Raw genomic sequence first — 26,163 nt, forward strand, 5'->3', positions numbered from 1 at the left:
ACCTGCAGGTATTAACTGAATTTATTACTAATGAGAAATGGAATAAACCTTAATAAATCTTTCCCCCAATCCTCACTCCTTCCCAGGCTTTATCTCCTCCCCAGCAGCACAAACAGATGGGGAGTAGCCCCCCCACTTCCAAGGCCTGCTCACCCAAACCCAACACTTACAAAAATAATTACATCTGAATTTCAACACCTCACACAACTAAATCTATGCAATGAAACTAAGAACAACACTAGAAAGAGTTTAAAAAGTACGTGGCAAATTTACAAAGTGAGTTTATAGAACTCAAAATCCAAACACAAACATAGCCATTGCAATGACTGCACCACACTTGATAAATATCTAACCATGAACAAAAATACAAAGATGCTTATGTTAAAATTTCAAATCCTCATTTTTAACAGTGCAGTGGATTTAGGACTACAGAAGATTTAGAGGCTTCAATAATACTGTCCAGAGTCAGTGTCCAGCCATGCTAGTTTTAGAATGAAAAAAAAAAATAATCATTCTAATTATGCTGCTGTACAAATACATACTGGTTTAAAACTATTAAATCAATTCTATCTAGAATGCCTCACCCAAAAAGTGTGACTGTCCCAGTGCCTTACATTTGCCATGGCATTTTCCTCGTGTGCCATGTGACACCAAAATGCAGGTGAGTGCACTTGCCTGCTTCTGCAGTGATTTATTCACTGTACATTAGCTATAAAAAAATATACAAAGCTCAAGACTGTGAAGAATGAAGATAAAAATCTCAGCATGAGTCAAAACTCACATATTCTTTCATGAGACTGGTGCATATTACACCAGAACAGCAATTAAAGCCATAATAAGGCACATCAAGCACTCAAAGCCTTATAGCCACAAAAATTCCAAGGCTACAGAAAAGTCATGTTTGTTTCTCTCCATCTTGGCCTACATTTTATTCATAACTCACTCCAGTGCTTCATAAAGGCTTTCAGCTCCACTTGCAGCAGACACACCTGCATGCAAACCCCATAAACCCAAGAGGCAGCATGAGTGATCTGATGTGCTGTAATATCAAGCTATCAGCACGTCTGACTCTCTCCCATTGCTGACATTTCAAGTTAATCTACCTCAGCTTTGCTGATGTCAGTGTAAAAGGGACACAAAAAAAGCAGAATCAGTACATTAATGACCAAAGAGAATGATTTTTTCTTCTTCTTTAGCTCTTACTAAAAATACTCTGGAATATTTTTCCTATCAGGAGAAATTCTATAACACATAAAAATTATTTTATCTTTACTCATCTGTTTACTACACCACCCCTATACTGCCTACACATTGGAAGATACACAACTTCTTTCATGGACGTATCTTTCAGATTATTAAATATATTTCAGACTAAGAAATATAAAAATACCTGCTTTGAAACAAAGAAAACAGCAGTGCAAGACAGCTCTCAGAGTGCCATTGGCTAAAGCAACATGCCCACCCAATTAAAATTAGTGATTAAAACAATGTAAAAGAGGCCAATTTATTGACTGACATCAAACAGAAGCAATTGTTAAGTCTGAGAGGTACTCTTGTTGCCAGGAAACATTCTATGTGTGTTATGAATAAAGACTCCCTACGATTATCCCCACTGCCATACAAAAAAAAAACCAAGAGTAATTATTCAAAATTTGGTTTATATAAGAATCCAAAGAATTCATTCCCGAATTAAGCAGTAAGTCCACCAGCAACAAGCCCACTCCTAAATACACATCCCAAAGCAAAAACACATAAGGGCCCACAGTGCAATTAAGAATCTGAATTCCAGATTACACCAGAATTGAGTCACTTGGAAATAACAGCTCTAGTCTTTAAGACTCCACCATATATTGAGTTTTAATCCCTTAAGTGTTTCCTGTGTAATGTTGCAGAAAAATGTAACAGGGGAAAAAAAATCGTAGTCTTTGCTCTGGCAGAAATAAACCATTACACAGCCTAAATATTAATTAGAATAAACACTGTTTTGATTTTTATTTCACAATACCTGATGTTTTTCTGCCCGAGCATCAGTCACATTGCACACATTTGCTTTACGGTGTATGATTGTAACTAAATCCACCTCATTTAATCATTCCAATAAATCTGCACCTCAGTGGAAACCACTACATGAGATGTTAATAGCACACTGAATATACCTGTTAGACAGATTGTACATGTAAAATATGAAAGTACAGTGAAGAGTGTTTGCACTTGATTAAGTGCTAGACTTCTGTTCATTCTCCACGAGAAAGATTAGCAAACACACCTCGCCCATGTTCCTGAGGAACTGCTCCTGTTCAGCACCTGAGTATGTTCAAGGCCACTTCTGTCTTTCTGACAGTATATAAGGATGTCTGTGGGTAGAATTTATGCTTAAAAACATTTTCAACAAAATACCAAGAGTTAGGACAAGGCTTGTATATTAACTACATCTAAATCTCCTTGTACAAAGGAAAATAGCTAATTGCAACAAAACCTGGATGGCAACTTGCACACTGTTCCTGGTAAAGAGTGATGGGTGGGGGCTTATTTAAGGCATTCAATCCCAAATGCCATCAATTACTTTAAGAAACCTTATGATGCTTCCTTGGTTCTTTTGTTTGGCTTCAGTCTGTGGTGCAGGGCACAAGCTGCCCACTGAACTCTGCTAAGCTGTAGGACTGTACATCCCACAGCAAGTGTTCTCTGCCTCCCCTCTCACTGAGGCACAGGAGACTGTGGGGCACAAAGCCTTTTATCTCTTAAACAAATGGCACATATTACTTCAACATGTCACTTCCACAGCATGTGGTGCAAGGCTGCCAAGCAGAACTGAAACTTAGCAGGACAAAAAGCAGAGAAAGACATTTTTCCCCTGATATATTTTCCAGCCTCCCAGATTCAAGCCCTGTCAAGAGTACACACAGAAACACTGCAACACAACACAGACCAAGAGCCTGTAAGGTCTAGAAATGGTATTTATATCTGTATTCACTACCCCAGGTTCTTCAGCTGAGGCCATGACAGTGAGTTTTACTCATTTTTAGATGACAGTGTTTTATGTTCACACACACAATCCTGTCTATGGGTGATGAGTTATTCACAAACTTGGTTGTCCCAGGAACCCAAAACTGTCCCAGGAAACTGAAACTTCTTTCCTCTAACTGCTGCCACTAAGCACTGACTCCCCACGAGGTCCATCTGACAGGCATAATTCAAAGTACCAAGCTGTGCCAAGCAGGCACCATTTGCCCACCACAGCTCTTTTTAACTGGAGCACTCAGTTGCTAAACCAATTTTTATCACCTTTCCCTTCCACTTGAAGTGCAGCCTTAATGCTGCACTATTACATCCTGTCCTGAAGTTTGAGAAATTGCTCCAATTGTCCTTATGAATTCTATCATTCATTTAGAGAATTCAAGTAAAAGGGCATGACATGTCTTCCACTACCCACCTATAAGGTTTTCTGTGTCCCAAATCACTCTCACTTCTTTTTATTTTTTCCAAAGTTTCCTTCATAGAAAAGAGCCATTTAACAAATCCATAGAATCAGAATCTCTCCCTGTTCAAGTCGTTATACCTCTGTCCTCTGCTTTTGATGCTGTAATTTCTTCCAGAATGGATCTCTGGTTTATTTTCCATTTTCTGAAAAAATCCTGATATATAATCTACCTGATTCTGGGTCCATTGCTCTGTCCTGATGGTGATGGCACAGCATTATCCTGCCTTATCATTTCAGCTCAGCTTCATTCTGCTCTCATCTATTACCCAAATTTCAGTGTCTGCCTGAGATGCTAAAGTTTGCTTCTTAAAGTGAAATTGAGAGTATCCACAGGAAATCTTATTTGTCTCTAGTTTATTTTCTCACTGTGTACATATAAATAAGTGTGTGTTTGTAGAGCTTTTATTGCATTCATCTCCACTTCTCTTTCCATTTTCAGTGTCACTTGAACTATGGCAGTATCTCTTTTAATGCTGAAGCCCCTTCAGGTCTAGGTCTGTGCCCTTTCTGCACCACCCTCCTCTGTGACCATTTCCACATCTTTGACACAATTTGGTCTTTAATTGAACAGCCCAGTATCCTGCATTTCCAGTAATGCAGTTCCTTATGCACAAGATCTTTTGCTAGTCAAGATGTGTGATTGTCTGATTATACAGGTTTGGGGATTTTTTTATATATTCTATTTCCTCTTAAATATTTGGGGATTGTTTGGTTTGTTGGTTTGGTGGTTGTTTTTTTTTTTTTTCATAAATGCCCAGCAATCATTATATTCATGTCCATATTATTTCTGCTCCTTTTTATTTCTCTGTGCTTTTCACAAAAATGGCAAACAGCACAAATTCCTGCCAGAGTAATTGAGTTGTATTTGCCAGCAGTCCACAATACAAGTTAATTCAACTATATATGTATTCTTTTCTAAAACAAATGTAACAGTATCCTGGCTTTTTTATAAAAGACTATCAGTGTGTTATTCACTAAATCCAAAGAGGATCATTACTCTGATTTCATTTTTTATAACACTGCTAAAATAAATTGTTGAAATGGAATGCAGAATCACGCACCAAGTCAGTCCTTTCCTCTCATCATAAAACCATCACTTTTCCATGTATGGTTTTGCTGAACAATATTAATAAGATTTCCTACTGAACCACAGAGATCTATTATTTCAGTAGTAGTTGGAGCCACTGTTTTGTGTGTGTACACATCTCTACCATGTAAACATTTATAAAGCACTTGCAGATGTCTCAAGGAGAACAGAAACATTGATCTTATCTTCAGGTGGTATTACAGCCAGCATATCACCTTGACTTTTTATCTATGTTTTTCCAATCTGTATTGCCTGAAGATAAAGCCCTAAAATACTACAAGCCAACAGCAGTTTACAGCTGTCCTGATATGCTCACACCTCTTTCCTTGTGCCAGCATTTGTGCAAGGAAAGCCTGTGGCAGGTAAGGGATGACATATCACTGCTGAGCTTAGTCAAAAAGAGGCAGAAGTGGTGTTTCTGCTATCTTGGGCAAAATTTCTTCAATCAGCATCCAAATGTGTGAAAACCTCATGGAACCACAGAACCACAGGCTCAGAAAATCAAACCAGTGCTTCATATTGTGTGTTTTATAATTCACTAAAATGCAGATGGTTCTAGCAGTAGCTCGTTAGCAGTAATGACTATTCCGTGCAGTGCTGGATTATTCTTGTCCTTAGTGACTTCAATAATTATCAGACTGCAAACCCCTTTCTATAATCTCCTGTTGTCTTTCTAATTTATGCTTCCTAGTCAGAATATAAGAACACAAATCCCTGTATTTCCATGCATAGCTGTCTCAAAAAGGCAACTACAACTCCACTTGCATGTGCAATTCAAGGCACACTAAACATATATACACACAATACATCATATTTCTAAAATAGAGATTGCAGTAGCTCAGGTTTCAATAGAACTTGGAGAGTAAAAACATTATCCCATTTCTCTAGTGCCACAACATTACTAGATTAATAAATATGCAGTAGGAGTTTCACTTCGAGTTTTTGGCACATTAAAGGTATGCAAATGAAGAAAACCAGTGTGAAAACATAGATTTTATTAACTAATCCAAACATCCCCCTTTCAAAGAAATATAATTAATATAATTAATGTAATAATAATAATAAAAAGAAGAAAATATTACAGTCAGGCTGTTCAGTACTCAGGTTCTCTGAAACTCAGGTTGTCTGTGCTGCAGCTCATATTTACTGTAACCCAAGACTGCAGTGAGTTTCTCCCTGGTATTCACCTGCTGATCTTCAAATCAGACAGGCCAAGCTTTAACTTGCCCAACACTTCCAGTACATTTTTCTATTCTTTATTCAATCCTTAATGAACCATGTCAGTTTTAAGTGCAGGGATGTTCTGGCATTGGTGGAAAGTACCCAGATAAAAGTCATATCAAAACCCATCTGATGGCTGCTAATTCAGCAGCTGACAGGACAATCTTGGTGAAGGACTTCAGCTTGAAACAGGAATGACATCAAAGCTCTCAGTCCTTTAAGGAATTGTTTGGACAATTTACAAGAGTCTGAAAAATTATTATTCAGCCTCTTGTGCCTGAAATTGGACAGAACATTTTATCCAGTACACTGCTCACTTTCAATTGTAGTCATTTCAAAAAAAAAAAAAAAAAAAAAAAAAAAAAAAAAAAAACTAAACTAAAATTTAGTTTGAAAACCCAGAAAAGACAAAAACCAGCTTCTTCTGAGACAAATACAACTCATAAATGCATGAGTTTCAGCTCAGTAGTACTTCAAGACAGAGCCCTCACTAATCCAACCCTCCTTTGTCCTTTCATGAGATATTTGCTCCTCTTTCTCTACCTGAAGAAAAACATAAAACCAACCCTAAATAAATGACATGCTATAAATGAATACTTCACAGAAAGCATGGCTGGCTATCATTATTTCTTGTTTACAAAACTAAGAAATCTTCAGAATACATATTTAAAGATTTATATGTTTTAAAAAAAGTCATGATTCTGATGCAACTAGTCAAATAACAACCACATGATGCTAGCATAAAATACAACTATCCTAATTTAAAATGCATCTCATTAAAGCTTAAAAGCCAAAGGTGACAGCACATAGCATCCACATTTTATAAAACATGAACACCACTCAAAAGCTGAATTATTCTAGCTCAAATGACAGCATCCAGTGCAGCAAATATAAAGCTCTTTTCTCCCTCCATTCCGAAAATATTTCCTTCTTCCTAAGAAGTCATGCACGAACCAATTCCCATCACTTGCCAGAAGATCTCTTAAAGCAAGCCAGTGCACAAGGCAGCCCTGAGGAGTTCCCAGGGTGCAGGGAGTGCCAGCAGACACGACTGAGGCTGGCTGGCAGGTGTGAGGTGCCCCCCAGGGCCAGACTCACCTCGGCAGAGGGTCCCGTTGCCCACGTAGCCGGGCTTGCAGGTGCAGCTGTGTCCCCTGATGGTGTTGGTGCAGATGGCATTCTCGTCACACTCGTGCTGCCCACTGCCACACTCGTCGTGCTCTGAGTGGGGAGGGGGGAAAGGAAAAAAAAAACCACAATTTACGAGATGCAGGGAGCTCTGCAGTGAGCTGATGGGGCATTTGGAAACCAGTGGGAGAAGCAGGATGCTGCAGTGGTTCAGTGGTTGGCATGGGAGTCAGCTATGGGCTTGTTCCTGTTCAGAAACCCAATGTGTGCATGGCAACAGGAGATTATTTAGGGTTAGAAACAGAAAAAAAAGAACGGGTGAGGAGGCAAAGTAGGGCTGTGACAAAAAGCTATGGAGAAGATTATCAGGGAAGAATATCTGCTGTGAAGATTAACCTTTACATCACTGTCCATCACCAGCAGCAATGATCATAAATACAAGCTGAGTAACACAAGAGGGGCCCTACCAGCCTGCCCTTTAACTACACAGTTCAGCTGTCACAACTGCTTGCTCTAATTCATGTTGAACTGACTCTTTCTCTAATAGCATGTAGTAACATTTCACATTTTTAGAGCACCAATCATACCATGGAGCCTCAACAGGCCACGTTTTGCTTTCATCCAGCAACTCCAGCTGCTGCCCCGAGCCAAATTTGCCACAGCTCCTGCACTTCACTCTCCTGCCACCTTTTTGTTCTTGTAAAGCACCAGTTAGAGGTGATGAGCTACCTGACCCCAAAGCTTTCTGCTCCTTCCTGCAATTACAAGGAGCTTCCCTCACACAGGATTGCACAAAGAAAGTCTGAATATTTTACACTTTGCAGTTTTCTTCAGTGGAATCAAAAGAATGCAGTGAATTTTCTTAAAACCACAAAACAGATGATTCACATGAAAAAATCAGAATCTGGGACCCTTCTTTGTAGCTTTTATTTATGCAACTGCAATCATGGGGTTGATATCCATATGCTGTGCTTTCCTGGAACTGGGATTTGCTGAAGCTTTTTAGCAGTGCATCAGGGTGTTCAAAGGACTAGAGACCAAGTCTGCCCTTCTACAGATCACAGAGAGGCAGTGCCTCTAAAACACGAGCAAAATGCTCATTTTTGCAGACTAAACTAAGCCCTTTGGAAGAGTCTCTCCATTGAGAACAGCAGCATCACAGGCTCTGGCAGGCTGCAATTAACCTCTGCAATGCTCTCACTCTGCCACAGTAAAGAACAACAGCCAATTTCAAGATAATTCAAGACCTGCAAGATTTGAATGGTGAATTCTAAGGAATCCACTAAACCAAATACTTCTGGAACACTGTTGATAACTATTTGCAGAACATATATCCAACATGTTTTCCATTTTTCAAATACATTTGACAGCAAAATGATATGGATTGCAACTATTTTCTCTTAAATAGCATCAAAGCAATATATCAGCCTCTCACTCTCTGCTTTTAGCAAGAAACACACACACTCTCATATGTGCCTGGCTTCAGCTGATAAACTCGTGCTTGAATTTATACTTGTTAGTTTATGCTAGTCCCTAGCTCTGCTTAGGAATTCTCTGCAGCTTCTTGCCAGCTTTCAGAGCCTTACATATTCAGAATGCCAGGGTTCTTGAAGGGCTGCCTGTTCTCTCCTTCATCTTTGAGGAAACTGTACCACAGGCTGGTTCCTTGCTGCCTTGGTCTCATGGTTAGGCACAAAAAAGATCAAGCTATCCTCCAAGGAGGCATTCTGCAGCAGCTGAAGCTGAATTATGTTTTCTTTCAAAAGAGACACCCTGTCCATAATCTCTCCCTCCTCTTCCCACTTCTGATTGTCTTGAGCTTTCCTGTGTCAGTATTCTCTGTAATGATCATGCCTTTGCAATTGCCCCATGTGTGTACACAAGATCATTCCTACTCCAACGATTGCCAAAATTAGTCTGTTACCTTCTCAGCACTTCAAGTATAAATAAAGACTTCACAGTGGTACCAGATGTGGTTTTTTCCAAAATACCCAGGAGAGGATGAGTCTGCTATGTTGTTCTAGGACTCTGACAATGTAAATCACCATTTAGCATTTCTGCAGATGTGAGGATGCTGGAAATATCAACACATTTAGCACTGACAGAGCAGCTATGCCACAGTAACATTTTGTGAAGAGGTCAGTTTTATCAAGGCTGATATAATTTAAAGAGTCAGCAACAAATCTGAGCATGGGAATCTGCCTTTCATGAGACATCCTGGTGCTGCTAGCACAAGGAGGACTAAGGGAACTTCATCTGCATGAGGATCCCAAGGTTTCTTAGCAGCACTATGGCTGCAATGATGGGAACTTCAAATGAAGTTTTCCCTGGTGCAGAGGTGTCTATAGCTGATGTTGCTACAGGCCTAATAAGAATGAGGAAGCATTGATTTCCTGCCAAGGTACAAAACTCTTTTCATCCAGATGAAAAATCCTTAAGAATCTCTCAGTAGTAAGTTTTCCTGGGTTTTATGTGCCCTCACAGGAGCTCATGCTTTGGAACACTTGTGTGTTCACAATGGGAAAGGAGTAAGGAAATTCTCATGCTCTGTTTAAACTCAAATAAGATTGTGACTAATTTGCAAAGAATATTGCTTTCACACACACACACACTGCTTTCCAAAAATCCCCATTTGAGCACATCAAACAGAGCCTGCTTTTGCTTTAATGTTACAGTAAATACTGACTAGACACCAAACAAAACTGGCAGAGGAGGACCCTGCACAGCAAGAGAAAGAAGTCACAAACAGCATCACTCCAAAGCACCAAAGAGGGCAGAGACAAGACAAAAAGCCCAAAGTTGTCTCATTTTGACTATTTCCCCTGTAGCTGGAAATGAGAAGCACAAGAAAGGGACTCTAGCAAACAAAAACAAAAGTAACTTTTAGTTTCTTATACACACATATATGTGTATGTAAACAAATGAGCTGCCATGCTCAGGAATGAAACTGTCACCATGAAGTCTGACTGAAGTCATCCATCTCTCTGACTTCTATTTGCTATGCAATATGAACAAAATGAGCTCATGATCAAAGATGGAAAGATGAAGAGAATGGGCTTACTGAAAAGGACAGAATTCCTTGACCCAGCTCTCATTCACCTGGATTATTAATGTTTCTTTCAAGAACAGCTACAACAGCAGCATCATTCTTTTCTTACAGGCAAGTAAATTTGTTTATGAAATTTTTGTGAACTGCCTTCAACATCAGCATTTCTGTTACTCAGGATTGTTGCATTTATTTCATGCTTTATGGCAAAGCCCCAAGATCAGTTAGTTTATTGAGCCCTTTCCCCCCCTCTCTATAAAACAAGGATATTACAAGATTCTGCTTTTTCCCTAGCATTTATCATTGTTCTGAAATCCTCAAGTGCTGAAGATTTTACAGAAAATTAAAGGATATCAATCTCCTATTGAAAAAAAAAAAAAAAAAGGGGGGGGGGAGAATCAAATGTCCACTGTTCATTTCCTTTGTACTTTATTTATTCTTCCTGTAAGTAGAGATGAGGGATGGAAGGATACATCATCTCTGATGCTTCAACTCTCCTGGCCCTATTTCCTACCCACCAAGCTCCTGCTAAGGCCAGAAAAATACACATGTAAACTTAATATTTTCTTTCTGGACAAAAACTCCCCAACATTTTCAAAAGCTTTCATGAACTTTTCCAAAATGTTAGAGAGGACCTTCTGTGAATTTTTTGAGTTCAACACCTAGGTCAGGCTATCTTGTGAAAAAGTTACCATGAAGTTCATTTTTCCATTAGCTTCACCTGAGAAGGGCCATCTGCCTCCAAAAGCATTTGTAAGAAACTAAAAATCCTTTTACAAAAACACATGTTGTATGATTCTATACATCACCCTACAAGTCCATACCAACAACATCACAGGTCTGATGTTTCTGTGTGGGTAGTTTTACACCAACACATGCACAGCTGCACAGGAGAAGACAACTGACCTCTGCTTTATTCAGAAGCAGCCTAATCCAAGTTTATCTGGACAGTGACAGAATTCATTTCAGTACTACATGGTCTTAGAGAGGCAACAATCACATAAAAAGTGAAATTCATTCACCAGAAAATAGTTTCAAGTAGCTAGTTAAGGATTGTACACCCTGTTATAAAAAAGCCCCAAGGCACCCCAGCAGCAGAGAACCCCCCTGCCAAAACACAGCCTGGTCTGGGCATGCTGATCCCAGAGAGCCCCCTGCACCAAAACACAGCCTGGTCTGAGTGTGCTGATAGGAGAGAGCCCCCTGCACCAAAACACAGCCTGGTCTGAGTGTGCTGATCCCAGAGAGCCCCCTGCACCAAAACACAGCCTGGTCTGGGCATGCTGATCCCAGAGAGCCCCCTGCACCAAAACACAGCCTGGTCTGGGCATGCTGAGAGCAGAGAGCCCCCTGCATCAAAACTAAGGATGGTCTGGGCATGCTGAGAGCAGAGAGCCCCCTGCACCAAAACACAGCCTGGTCTGAGTGTGCTGATAGCACAAAACTCCCTAAACCAAAACACAGCCTGGTCTGGGCATGCTGAGAGCAGAGAGCCCCCTGCAGCAAAACACAGCCTGGTCTGAGTGTGCTGATAGGAGAGAGCCCCCTGCACCAAAACACAGCCTGGTGTGGGCATGCTGAGAGCAGAGAGCTCCCTGCACCAAAACACAGCCTGGTCTGAGTGTGCTGATAGCACAAAACTCCCTAAACCAAAACACAGCCTGGTCTGGGCATGCTGAGAGCAGAGAGCCCCCTGCACCAACACACAGCCTGGTCTGAGTGTGCTGATAGGAGAGAGCCCCCTGCACCAAAACACAGCCTGGTGTGAGTGTGCTGATCCCAGAGAGCCCCCTGCACCAAAACACAGCCTGGTCTGAGCATGCTGAGAGCAGAGAAATCCTTGCACCAAAACACAGCCTGGTCTGAGTGTGCTGAGAGCAGAGAGCCCCCTGCACCAAAACACAGCCTGGTCTGAGTGTGCTGATAGGAGAGAGCCCCCAGTACCAAAACACAGCCTGGTCTGAGTGTGCTGAGAGCAGAGAGCCCCCTGCACCAAAACACAGCCTGGTCTGAGTGTGCTGATAGGAGAGAGCCCCCAGTACCAAAACACAGCCTGGTCTGAGTGTGCTGATCCCAGAGCACACCCAGCAGCTCCCCAGGGTCAGCACAGTGGGCAAACCCTTCCCATGGAAGACATGAGGACATGAAATGAGTAAGAAATTGCTGAAAGAAGCACAATGACCAGGCTGCCAAGACAGCTGTGACTGTCACTGTCATATTTTCTGAAAAATCTCTTTGCCCAGAATTCTTCTCCTGGGAAACTGAGAAGCTTCAGAGAAAATGAAAACAATATTATCTCATTTGCTTCTCCTGTGTTTTGCTGCTTTGGAATGGGGTTTGGAGATTGTTTATCCAACAGGTGGTTGTTTGATTGGTTTCATGTGAATTGTTTTTAATTAATGACCAATCACCATCAGCTGTGTTGGACTCTGAGGAAGGTGTCACGAGTTTTCATGAGTATCTTGTTAAGCCTTCTGTAAGTATCCTTTCTCTAGTCTTTACTATAGTTTAGTATAGCATTTTTTAATATAATACAATATTATAAATAATAAATTAGCCCCCTAAGAACATGGAGTCAGGTTCATCCTGTCCTTCCAACGACGGGGACCCCAGAAAACACCACATGTGACACTCAGCATCCCCCTGAGAGTGCTGGAGGAGCTGGACCCCAAGCAGGCAGAGAGCCCAGCACACCAACACCTGCCATGCACCTGTGTAAAGCCAACAAATGAGGCACACCTGAGGCACAAGGAGAGCAGAACACAAGTGCCAACAGAACTGCTGTGAAAGGTCAAGGCTCTCCAGCAGCTGTACCAGCTCCCCCTTCAGCAGCAGCAGCAGCAGACCATTCAACCACACCACGTTTCAGCTGTGAAATCACTTGTTTAAATTTTAAACAAACTTTCAGCTGTCTTCAAAACACAAGGCTAAGGAAGTTAAGCCAGACCAGGCTGTAGCAGCTCCTGCACCCCTCAAATGAGTTCTCATTCCAGCTGCTGATGGCTGATTGCTTCAGTGTGAAGTATAAATTGAAATATTCAAACAAGGACAAAAAAAAGTCAGCAACCTTCATGAACACCTATTGCTGTCAAATCCTATTTACCACAACTTTCCCAGACTAATCTCTGCGAAGGAACCACAAAAATACTTTTGTTTTGTGGTACTTAAAAAATACCTTCTGTTCTGGGCTAATCTGAACTGGAAGAATGCAGGAGGAAAAGCACTGGGGGCAGAAGGAGAGGTGCCAGACAAGATTTTGCTTGCCTGAGGAAATACATTCTGCACAAAGCCTCCCACATGACACTGCAAAACTGTTTGTAAGGAAAAAAACCAGAAAAAAATAAAACTGAACACATGCAAGGTACAAAAAAGGATTTGTCATGAATTTATGAAAGCAAATGGAAACATATCTACACATACATCTAAACAATTAAAATAAAATGCACATTTTCTCCCTTCATATGTGCATGAAATGCAGTGTTTGTGAAAAGCCCTAGGCAGCTCTACCAATTAACATCAGAAGCATCAGTCAAAAATAACACAGTTCTACACTTTTGAAGTTTTGGGTATTATAAATACCCACATTCTTACAAAAGAGAGCTTTTCAATAAAATCATTTTCTATTCATTATCTAAGAGGGATATGGCCTTTGCTTATATTCTGTTTGTATAATTTTAATGCATTTTCCAGAACCACCACAGAATTTATAGGATGCCCCTGCTTTCCCATGTTGAAAGACACAACACTGCCAGCACTTACTAGATTTGTATGAGCTACAAAGCAGGATCTAGACAACTTTCTCTTTTCTCTTTTTTTTCTGTGCATGCTTAGAATAACTCTAGAATTTGTATTGTTTGTGCTTTGCCTAAAATATTTAATTGAAAATTAGAATCCTATGTTGAAATTATACAGCAAAGAACACATAGTGAAGCTAAGAACCTTTTGGTCAAGAGTCATAAAATCAGGATAGCTTTCCTTTTTGTGCAAAAGCACATGAAGGATTTCAAACCTGTAATTTCTAAAAGGTATACTTAACATAGGATTCATTTTTAAACAAGAATGCTGAAATTTTTATCATCTTCATTTTCTTTAAATAAAGATGCTCTTCAAAAAAAGCCAGACACTGGGATGGAATTACAGCAGACATTCCATTGTAGGGTTTTTCACTATAGCTACTTTCACTTCTCATTACAAAAAAAGGCCCCAATTTAAACTTGCTTACAAGATGGAAACAATTTTCTTGTTGTAAGAATTCTCTTTCATTACTTCCTCAAAGCCTTCATCCTTCAATAATAAAACATTCATCTTTGCAAAGATTCTGACTATCCACTTATTCATATTTTCATAACATTGAAAAGAAATCTAAGTTGTTCTCTAAACTGTTGAGATAACAGCCAGCTTGTGGGGTGCAGAACCACAAATGCAGCAAACATTTCTCTGACCAAGAGAGTTAAGAGAGACAACTCACAGAACAGCAAGGTCATTGGAGGCCACCATTTTTTATTAATACAGATATACCATTTGCATAGAGTACAGGGCCTAATGTAAAATTAATTATCTGGCAGCCATTAAGCAATGGTCTTTGAAAACTCAGAAAGGAGAAAGCCATCTCTCCAAATACTTCTAAAAAGCCAATACTTCTAAAAAAACTAATTCTTTGTTGCATGTCGTTAGAATTCTATGTAATAACTAAGGCTTTTCAAATGATAGATTAAAAAAATTAATTTAGGCAGAATTGTAGACTTAGTGGAATCAGGATTTCAGCTCATAAGAAGTTGTGATGAAACAAAAGAAATAGCTTTTAAACAGACTGAATAAAAGGAAGCTTTATTCTGAACACACAGGAAGAATGTCCCATAGAAAACCAAGACAATTAGAAACAAGATGCATACATCAAACAAGAAATGACATTGGAGATGGTAAGCTGGTGAGTGATGTAACCTAATTGTGAATTCAGAAAACTCTGGGTAAAAAAACCAAAATCAAATGTGTTTTTCTACTCCCGAGAATCAGAGAAACAAATTAATTTTTTTTTTACCCATTCCCAACTTCAGCATCTGAGCTCACCCTGCCATTTCCACAAGGAAACAGGAAGAAGGAACAGGGTGCAGAGCAGAAAAGTCCCACTGAGCACTCAAACATCCAAAAGGCTGGCTGAAGTACCCCCTTTGCTCTTCTTTTAATAAGAAACTAAAATGCCTTTGTAATTTATGACACAACAAACACCTTCTGGTGTTAAACATGAAATCATTTAGACTACATTCCAAAAGAGTAGACACATGCTACTCCTGGGTAATTAGGAAGAAATAGTGGGATTTAATTTGAATATAAAATTCCAAATGTGCCTGCAGTTGCCTCTTGAATCACACTCCTTACAACCTGAAGGATTTCTGCTCTACCATATCCCCTCTTGCCCTGAAATTCTCCATGAGGTCCATCAGTCTGGGAGGTGGGCAGGCCAGAGGCACACACAGGATTCAAGAGGCCAGAACATCATGAATTTATACAACAGCATAATAATATTGATCAGCTTGTTCTCAGTGCCTTTCCCAAAGGATCTCACTGTTCTGCTCAGCTTTGACCAGAGCTGAGCACTGAGCTGACATTTTCAGCATCTCCTCTGAATGGTAATGGCTAATTTAGAGCATTTGTGTATGTACCTATTTTTTTCCCCCCAAGGGAAAGGTACTTTATACTCTGATCCTCTGTTCTGCCTCACTACTTTATAAAAACAACTGCCAATAGTACCCATTTGAATTTCCATGAGATGAGTTCACTGAGCAGTGAAGAAATTCTAAATTGTTGTAATAAAAAAGTTTATTTTTGATTAAATCAAGATGAATAATAGGTAGCCTTGCTGACACTAACACTGCATTTGTTTTCTGCAGGAGGAGAAGAAAAAAACCATGGATCTCTTGCTAGCACACTATAAAATATTTGCACATATACCTTAAATGCCCACAGAACATTTTGTAAGGAAGTGAAAAGAGAGACATTTGGTTTTACTGTTTTCTGAATACAATCATAAAAAAGAAAACAAGAAATCAAAGTAAGAAGTGGAAAAGCTGAAGAAGTGAAATCTTGAAAATCCTTGTTTTGGATTTAGACACGTTTCACCCCAATCAGAAGCTCACCAAGGTTAAAGAAAAACAGCACTGAACAAACTAGATCAAATGGCTGAAAATACAAGAATCACTGGAAGTGTACATGGTTGTTTTATCTTTATACTTAAATATTATTTCCCTAGTCTTTGAAGTGCATTTAAATTGAGTAGATGTGTCAAATTAGTAAATAATATTAAAATTATCAAAAGCAGCTAATAGATTATTAATGTGAGGAGTCACAGTATAAAGGGTAATCTTTTACATTGAATTTTCATGCCCTATATAACAGCAAAATATTAGTAATATTGATATACACAGAAATTTCAAAACAGATCCTTTTCAGAGGCTGATAATAAAATGGCAATCTACATGACATACTCAACTGGATACTCTGCTGCAGTTTTGTGCACTTATTTTTGAAAGCCAGATTATTCATGCCCTTAGCAATGTGCATCTTTAATTCTCAAACTCGCCAGCAAACTCTGAGCACAATTGTGGAGAAAGGCATTGGATGTAATTCAGACAGGATCTACACAAAATATCCATTGCAAGAACCTGAAGATCTGCATATTGCACAATTAGAGATGCAAACAAAAAATTCCATAAGGAAGAAACCACACTTCATTGTCAAAAAAAATATCTTGTGTGAGCTTTGTGATGGCAAATCCTACCACCAAAGGAATGAGCCTTTCTGCAAGTACAGTTCTGCACTGAGCAAAGAGCTGGCATGGGCAACCACTCAGAGTCTGCAGAGTGAGGCTGAGCTCCACTAACACCAGGTGACTTTTCAGAACTAAAATTTAGTAAGGATTGCACATTGACTGCCTTACAGAACCTGAGTAATCCCTAAATTAAATGGTAATAGAGTGCACAGGAGCTTCATGTCTGGTCCTACAAGCTCAGAATCAATCTCTCAAATTCTTCCACGGGTTGAAGGAGGTATACAACCTATTGCTCCAATAGAAAACCATTTTTTTAAGACTAAGGGATATCAATTATTAAGACAAAGCCTTGGAGGAACAGGAAATGATTCACAAAATCAACAAAAATGTGATACTGCACACATGGGAAACGTGTTGAAAAGCAAACAGATACATCCTCATCTGCAAGAACAAAAACATCTTAAAACTGTTTCTCCTTACCAGATTTATATATTAGAACAACCAGTTGATGCACTGTTGCTTCTAGAGACATGCAGTAACCTAGTGTGCATGTCTGTCTTTAATTCACTTATTTATTTACTTAAGGAATCCCAAAGAAACTCCAGATTTCACAGAAGACACAGAATGGCCCTGAGGTGCAATGGTCAGTCAGAGCACATGTGCACGGGCTGGGATTCTGTTCTGAGCTTTTCCTCACCCACAGTACCTCACACAAGTCATCCTGACTGAATTATAAAGCAGAACAGTGGTTTTAAATTGGAATATGCTAAGCAGTAGGATCATCTTGATTATTGCTATGGGATGTTAAACTTCTAACACAATCCCTTGCTTTTTCATCAACTAGTTAAGCATCAAGGCACTGGACTTTTATGAGGTACCTTAATTGAATGTATTGATTTGTGTATTCATAAACCACTAGTTATTCCAAATTTCTCTAGGTAGTTATTGCTTTTCTTGACATAGTCCCAAAGTTGGTTATTTCATACAGAAAGCAAATAAAGCCTTGAATTCCATGTGGTGTACCATGCTGAAAGAAAGCAGCTCGGCAGTTCCAACTAGACTGCAGCAAGGCATTAATATTGATAGACAAGAACAACACACCAGTTCTGTGAAGTTCTCAATTTCTCTAAATCATAGGACATTCACTTAGGAAAATAAAGAAATCACACGTGATGACAGCATCTCAAGTGCCTGAGACACTAGCAAGTGCCACTGCCTAATTTACAGCTTTCAGGAGAGATGCTTGTTAACATTCAATCTGGAGATACTGTTTAATTTTGCTTCATTGTTGTAAAAAGCTGAATATGTTCCAACACCTGCACTGGGTCAGGAAAAAAAGCCCTCAAGCAATATGCTTCATTTTATTTATATAGCAATATAACAGGACAGGCTGCTTTTTATCCATAAAATTGTGAAAGCTGCATACTTCTATCAAGTTGATATCAGAATCTCATCTTTCAGGTGTTTTCAGTTCAACAATACCTGAAAGCTTTACTCTGCAGAAATCTCAAAATCAGTAATACAGAAAGGATGTAAAAGACCTTTGGATGCAATTTTTAGCCAACATTTCATCACGGCTTCATGAACTTACATTGGTGATAAAAGTTCTGTAGAGCTTCAGTTTCCAGCACTCCACAATGCTTTAACTACCACATGGAAAAGAATTTCAAAAAGCAACACATACCCCATTTCAAACAAGCACAAAATTCCCTTAGTGCTATTGCAATACAGCAAGGTGGAATTGTTTCTAAGAGAACTTGCACGTGTGACAGATGTGTCAGTCTGCTGACACAAGAACTCATAAAATCACATGCAGGCTTCTGTAGCAGAGCTCAAGCATAATCAGGACAGGACATGCATCAATTCCCTGCACCCATCAGAGATACAAAGAAAAGGTTTCAAGAGTGCTGGAGTGTGTGTAACAGGTGATATTGAAGTCAAAAAGACTTAGCATACTCCTCCTGATTTTCTAGTCACAAGGTTAGACATCATTGAGCCATTAGGTTTTCCTTTATGTTTTATCTACTGCTTTTTAAATAAGCAAATGCTGCCAGGACATTTTAAGCTTTTAACCCAGCAAAGATGGAATCTTGCTTCTTACTGAAAGTAAACAGGAAATGTCAAATCATAAAACCATTTAGGCTGGAAAAGACCCCTCAGATCACTGAGTCCAACCATCAACCCAGCACTGCCAAACCTACCACCAAACCATACCCCCAGGTGCCTCATCTTCCCATCTTTTAAATACCTCCAGGAGGGTGGCTCAACTACTTCCCTGGATAAACATCATCATATTACAGGAAAATACATGAATCTGATCAAAAAAAAAAAAAAAATACCCTGGTGCCACATTCACATTTTCTGAAAAAATCTCTTCACCAGGATTTTTCTCCTGGGAAGCTGAGAAGCCTCAGAGAAAAATGAAAACAATAATTATCTCATTTGCTTCTCGTGTGTTGTGCTCATGTGGAATGTGTTTGGAGATTCTTTCACTGGATTCTAGTGTGAGTTGTTTTCACTCTTTGGCCAGTCAGAGCCAAACTATGTCAGGACTCTGGAAAGAGTCACAAGTTTTCATTATTATCTTTTTAGACTTCTGTAAGTATCCTGTCTGTATTCTTTAGTATAGTTAGTATAGCATTCTTTAATATAATACAGTATCATAAAATAATAAATTAGCCTTCTGAGAACACGGAGTCAGATCCATCATTCCTTCCTTCATCTAAAGGGCAACCCAAAAACAATACCCTGGTTGTAACTACTGCAAGAAAGCCAGTGAGTGCTGATTGACATTCTCAAACATGGATGTCAAAAAAAATCAATTTTAGGTATGTAGGTATCTAAATTACTAAATGGTTTATTTTCTCGGAGTGCTGAAAATCTAACTTCCCCCCATGGATTTAACTAGGAGAAATGGGCTCTCAGCACTTTAAAAAAATTTTAAAAACAGAAAAAAAATCAAACCAAGTTTGTTCTTTATGTCACTCCTGTGTGCAGAGCTTCAGCTAACTCCTTTAGCCTCACAAAAATACTACTACAGAGCTTTAACATGGAATGAAGTAATCAAATTACTTTACCCCTCAAGATGTGCAATTTCAGCATCATATATACTCTCAACTCACAGAATTAATTTTTATTTGAAAGCACAAATAGAAACTAGTGCATCATCATTTCATGGGGCATCTGTTTTCCCCTGGAGGTATTCTACCACAACAGTGATCACAATAGGCCCATAATTGGCTTATGAGATCTGACAAGATCACAACTTGGGCTCCTTTGGCTGCTACTGCACCCTCTTACCTCAGCAAAACAGTGCACAGCTTGAAGAGCCCACTGCTAAGACAAAAGATGGATCAAACAGAATTTATGTACCATACATTGTACAGGCTTCCACAACTAATCTACCAAAGGATACTCACAGTAGGACAAAAAAAGGGAATTCAAATACAGGACTTTACAAGAGAACTGATGATGAGGCAAGAAAGGAGTATTTTCCCCAAAAAAAACTTAGAACATCATTCTGGGGATAAAGAGGCAGTAAGTTGAAATACCTAAAAGCACCAAACACCACTGAAAGCATTGCAGAAATATGCTGGAGGTTCAGAGCAGGAGCCCCCAGGGCATGAGGTCCCATTCACTTCCAGGCTCCCTTGTCTGTGCTACCCAAAATCTCTCTGCTAGGATAGCACAGGTGAGAAACTGGGGCTATGTTATCAGAAATCACAAAGGAAGCATTAAACTTCAGGAGGAGGGTTAGAATGTTTCTCCAGAAAATGTGACCTAAGTCAAACAAGAGAAAATATGAGCAATGAGACTCAGGTAAGGGTGAACGTGGAAAGAACAATTTTCATGTTCACAAGGAACAACCTATAAAAAACACCTGTACCTATGCACACCACATGGTGATGTACTGCTTAAAATTTAATTCCAGCACATGTTTCAGCAAAGAAAAGCAGCATTCCACAAAGCATTCCAGTTCAGAAAATGGAGTAATGATTCTGTGAGCTAAACTGAGCACAGGTCTTCCAGTAGAACATACTCAAAGGAGAAAGCCCAATCCAGGGGTGAGAACATCTGGCACAAGCTGAATTCCACCACTCTCTCTCCTTAACTGACTGTGTGATGGAGATACTTTCATGAAGAAATGGTCAGAAAGGTGTTATGTCACTGAAAAGCTCATCTAATACAGTGAAATGGTTCACCAGTAGACAAGAATGAAAAGAGATTGGATTTGGAATATTTGAACCATTTGAAACAAAAGATTGGAATCTAAGAGAAACCAGACATTTTTTACTGTGGGGTGACAGGTAAATATTTTGACATGCTGGAGAACCACTGACATTTCAGGGCTGGCTGGCAAGTACAAGCACTATAAAATAATCAAGAGACAATTTGAAACGGGTTGCTGATAACCACAAACAAGGAGTGGCTGAAACAAATCTGATAAAAGCCCATTAGGAAAATGATAGATGTAAACTTACTGTCACAGGTTAAGCCTCAAAAGGACAATCACTGTAAAATTATCTGGAGGAAGGTGTCAGGAGGAACATGCCCAGACATTACCCTTCACAGAATTTCAGGAAATGAAAAGATCAAACCAATTAAACCCAGAATCACAGAACATGCTGTGTTGGAAGGGATCCACAAGAATCATCAAAGTCCAACTCCTGGCCCTGCACAGCACCACTCCCAAGAGTCACACCAAGTGCCTGAGAGTGTTGTCCTAATGCTTCCTGAGCTCTGCCAGGCTTGGTGCTGTGACCACTTCTCTGGGCAGCCTGTTCCAGTGCCCAGCCACCCTCTGGGGAAAGAGCCTTTTTTGAACATCCAACCCAAACCTCCCCTGACACCACTCCAGGCCATTCCCAGGTCCTGTCACTGGTCACCAGAGAGACAAACAAAGGCATACCTTACACATCAAATACCATTCCTGCTCTAGATACTGTCCCTAATCCCTGCAGAGGCATTTTGTGCCTTCACTCTTTCCTAGGAGAACACCCCTATTGAGAGAAGAAAAGGCAAGGTTCCTTGGTCCCCTGCCTGCTCCTGTCCCACAGTCAGGGGAAGGGAGGAAAGTGATATAAGCACATAATTTTGATAAAGACTGTAATTTCAGTCCTTTTAACATCTTCCATTCAGGGGCTAAAGTCCAATTACAGTCATTAACAATCAGTATCTCATGTGTCACTTCTCTGACAGATGACAAATGTCTACAAGTAACAGCAAATACTGTCACAGTAAAAGAGGAAATTGTCTTTCCATCAGATCCCTGAGCTGAGCTGCACAAGTGCTGAAATCAGCACGAAATTAGCATTAGAGTAACTGAGTAACTTTGCCCACAGAGGACCGTGGAGCTTTTTAGTTTCACCTATTCCTCAGAAAACCTGAACACAGAGAGAGCCTGCACCATCATGGTGACAAATTCCCTGGAGGAAATCTCCTGCCATAAGTTCCCATGCATACAGATGGGATGGATGTCATCTGGGAGCCTCCATCTAATCTCCATCTTGCAGCAACAGAAGCAGGGTCCTTCTGCATAACAGTCACAAGCACTCCAATGCCACAGAAAGAGATCATTCAATTAATATGTTAAAAATTAAGAGCAATTTGAATAGTTAAATATTAATTGTTTAATTTGGAAGGAGAAAAAAGGATTTCTTCTGATACTAATCTGACCCTGCATCCTAGATGACAGCATGAAAAAGATGCCAGGTGAATAAAATCAGTGTAACAAAACAATTGCCTGGAACCACAAATTGAATTTCAATGGGATACCTCATGCTGCTGCAACCCAAGGAAGTCATCTTGTGAGGCACACCTCGCTGGACTCACATGCAGCTCAGAAAATTAAGAGGATAGAAATGCATTTCAAATATTTATTAAGAGGCAAGATAAGGTCAACCAGGAATAATCTGAGAGCTGAAAAATTACTATACATATGCAGTATAGTTTAACTCTCCTGTAATAAGAGAAAAGTAATCAATTTCAGCCAGAAAAAGCTTTTTTAATTGACAGGGCATCCTGAAGAGCATTCACACTGGGAAAGATGAGCAACACGTCACCAAGTCTTGTCACCAGTGACCACTGACAAAACTGCTGTATTTTCCAAGAGCTTTTGGAAAGCAGCTACACAGAAGAGAAAAAAAACCCCTTCAGTGCAGTTAACCCTGTAAGAGGCCTGAATTGCAATGCCAAGTTCCTATCCCTACTCATAACAGAAATGATTCAGAATTCCAGCCAGGACTGCATGGGCCTTAGGGAACAGCCCAGCACAGCTCAGCAGATCCCTGCTGGAGGAATCACAGAGGGGGAATACAAGGAGAAAATAAGATTGGGAGACCCCTCCTCTTCATTTCACCAAAAAAACTGTGAATAAATAACTATGGCATAACACAAAAAAAAGTGTCTCACAAATGGAGTGTGCTTAACATGGACAGATGGCACCTTGAGACCAGCCTGTAGTGAAGAGCTGGCCAAACAAGGCATCTTCCAGACTGGGATGTTTCCCTAAAACTTTGAGACATAAACTTTAAGGAATTTAGAGATTTTAGAGGAGCTGAGGTTTTAGTTAGAAATAAGCTTTATTAGAGTTAATCAAAATCAATGGGCAGGCCTTGATGAAGTTAAGAGTTAGCAGTTAACTAATAATTGATTGCTTGTCAGCACAATGTTTGGTTAGCTGGGTTTCTAATGAAGAATACAGAAACTGATAAATGGCTTTTAGGAACATAAAACAATTGTTGGCCTCCTCAGTTCTGAACCCAGCTGAAGGCAGGGAATGGGAGTTCTACCAAGGGTTCATTTGTCAGATTTGCATTGAAAAGGCAGAAAGGTCAGGAGGAGGAAGACTTCATTTCCTTCCTCATTTTGGGACCCCTCCCCATGGAAGGGACCACCCACCCATTTCAAGGAACAAACTGCTCATGCTTAATGGCTTTTGAACTAATTACCATTGGAATGGGATGTGCCAAAGGTATGAATGTGCATTTGTATTTTGGGTATTCAATACTTGTACAGATAAAAGGGCTCTGGAATCACCTGTAAATTGGGTGTGCATTTGGGAGCTATCCCACAATAAACATCCACTTTCTAACTTAAAACTGCTAGAGAGTCTTTGTCCCTCACAGTTGGATATCGGTACTAGATCAATATCCTTAATTTTAATAAATCAACTTCACTAGCCCCTATGGAAAAGGGGCACATTTAGACTGGGTGAATCAGACACTAGCTCCAGACCCACAGTAATTCCCATCTTTTGTTTCTGACATAAAGAACAGTGACTATCTTAGCCTGTGATCCTATTTTTCATTCTTTGAACAGTTAATGGAGAAAGTTCATATTTTAGGCTTATTGTCTTTGAAATACCTACTTGGCATTATTACAGCCTGTGATGTTGTGTTACAAAGTTTTCAAAACCCTTTGAAAGGGAAACAATTATTCTGTGATGCTCACTGAGTGCCATTTCTTGCCTGAGAAGGCACAATGTAGGTTGTAGCATAATAATAATAACAATTATTATTGTTTTTTTTATTTTATATCAAGAGGTGGTTGTTAAGTTCAGCAGGATTATCTCCTCATCTCGGACAGGCTTTTCTCATTTTTCTGTGTAGGCTGGAACAGATCACCACATCTTAGATCAGTGCTGGTATGACCACAGAAATACAACAGGGATTAAAAAATGATGAACAGCAATAATGGAAATAAAACAAACCAAACCAGAAAATGGGGGGGTGGGGTCTTGAATCACATGTACAGAGGAAGAAATCTTGTAACTCAGATTTCTATCAGTTGAACACAGAAAGAGAAGGCAGCAGGGGAATAAGACATCAACTAGTTTCACTTGCCATTAAGAAAAGATACAGGAGGCCAAAGACATGGAACATAATACAATAGCATGCTAATAGCTTTAGATTCTCTGGGAAAAGGAAACAAACAAAAAACTCAATAAGGAGAAACAAATGTAACTCAGTTGTGGAAAATAAATAAGAGTTAATATTGGCACTCAGAAAGAATAAACTCTACAGAAAATTCATTGAGAATAGCCAGAACATAATATTTAACAGTTCTTTTCTGTAAAGCCGGGAAGTGTATGCTTCACATGTTAAATAAAAACATTTTAAAAAGCAAGAATGCAACACTACAAGAAAAACTAACTTTTACCAAGTTTCTCATATTCTTTCCATCTTACAAGAGATGAGATAGCTTTTAAATGGTGGAGGAGAACCAGGAGCATCATGGTCTGCACCAGATCACAAATGTCAAGAAACTACAGGGAAAAAAAATGGCAATGTCATAATTATACAACATCTGAAATTGATACTTCATGAAGTCTAAATTTCCCTGCCCTCACACTGCAGTGACATGGTTTAAGGATTATAATGCTTATGGACAGGAAAGGGGAAAAAAAAAAAAAAAAAAAGATAGGAGCTCATAAACATTTACCAAATTAAAAACCACTTGCAATAACATCTTGTTTGCTATCTGTGCCCTACTGTAAAACCAAGGTAACTGATTCACAATAAAACTAAGATACTCGACACATTCTTGAAGTATCCTGAAGGATGCAAATGCAAACATCCAATTATTAGTGGTGGTGCTGCTGTTCAATACTCTCCAAATTTACTCCCCTTTAACTGAGGGTAGGTTTGGATCAAGCATTAGGCACAAATCCCTCTCAGTGTTGGTGCTGAGGCCCTGCACAGGGTGCCCAGAGAAGATGCCCCATCCCTGGAAGTGCCCAAGGCCAGCTTGAACAACCTGGGATAGTGGAAGGTGGAAGTGTGGAATGAGTGGAAGGTGTTCCTGCCCATGGCAGGGGGAATGAGATGATCTTTAAGGCTCTTTCCAACCCAAACTATTCTAACATTCCTTGCTGCATCTACCAGATTGGTTTAAATCACAGCAAGTCCAGCTAATCTAATTAGATTAGATATTTCATAATAACCTGACTGCCTTTCCAGTGACAATCTCATTTTTATCACCTCTAAAGCAATCACATTTTTATATTAAGGTTAGAATGTAAGGACATTGGAAATAATGCATTGTGGCCATTTGAAATTATACCAACAAATAGCATTTGAGGGATTTAAACAGATAGCAGCAATTATCCTCCTCTTTGCAGAGCATGGAAGTGATAAAAATTATTATTTCTTTAATATCAGTACAATATTCATGTATCTACTTAACTTTCTTCCTTGGAAGGTCCCATTTGTTTTCTTTAGAATTGAATAAAAATATTTTAAAGATTATGACTATTCAGTACTTATGAGAAAATTAATAGCAGCTATGAAATAGGTATGTAAAATGAGTAACAATGTAGAATACTCTTACCCAGTATTAATGAAAATGCTCTCTTGCTTAGTGAGATTAAAGGGGAAAAAAATCAGGGGGGACAGACAGAAACAGTCATTTTACAGAATAGGTCCAACTGATAA

The 26,163-nt window shown here is 39.5% G+C and overlaps 1 protein-coding gene across 2 annotated transcripts in view; it reads right to left on the minus strand.

The window, feature by feature from the left end:
- Positions 1-26,163, minus strand: part of NELL1 (neural EGFL like 1) — a 300,065-nt gene that overhangs the window by 114,003 nt on the left and 159,899 nt on the right. For both annotated transcript variants that reach the window (XM_059848303.1, XM_059848302.1), the window contains exon 14: positions 6,888-7,010. In XM_059848303.1, coding sequence (XP_059704286.1) covers positions 6,888-7,010 — 123 coding nt within the window. The remainder of the gene's footprint in view (positions 1-6,887; positions 7,011-26,163) is intronic.

Source organism: Haemorhous mexicanus, chromosome 6, assembly GCF_027477595.1.
Source record: "Haemorhous mexicanus isolate bHaeMex1 chromosome 6, bHaeMex1.pri, whole genome shotgun sequence".
Lineage (NCBI taxonomy): Eukaryota > Metazoa > Chordata > Aves > Passeriformes > Fringillidae > Haemorhous > Haemorhous mexicanus.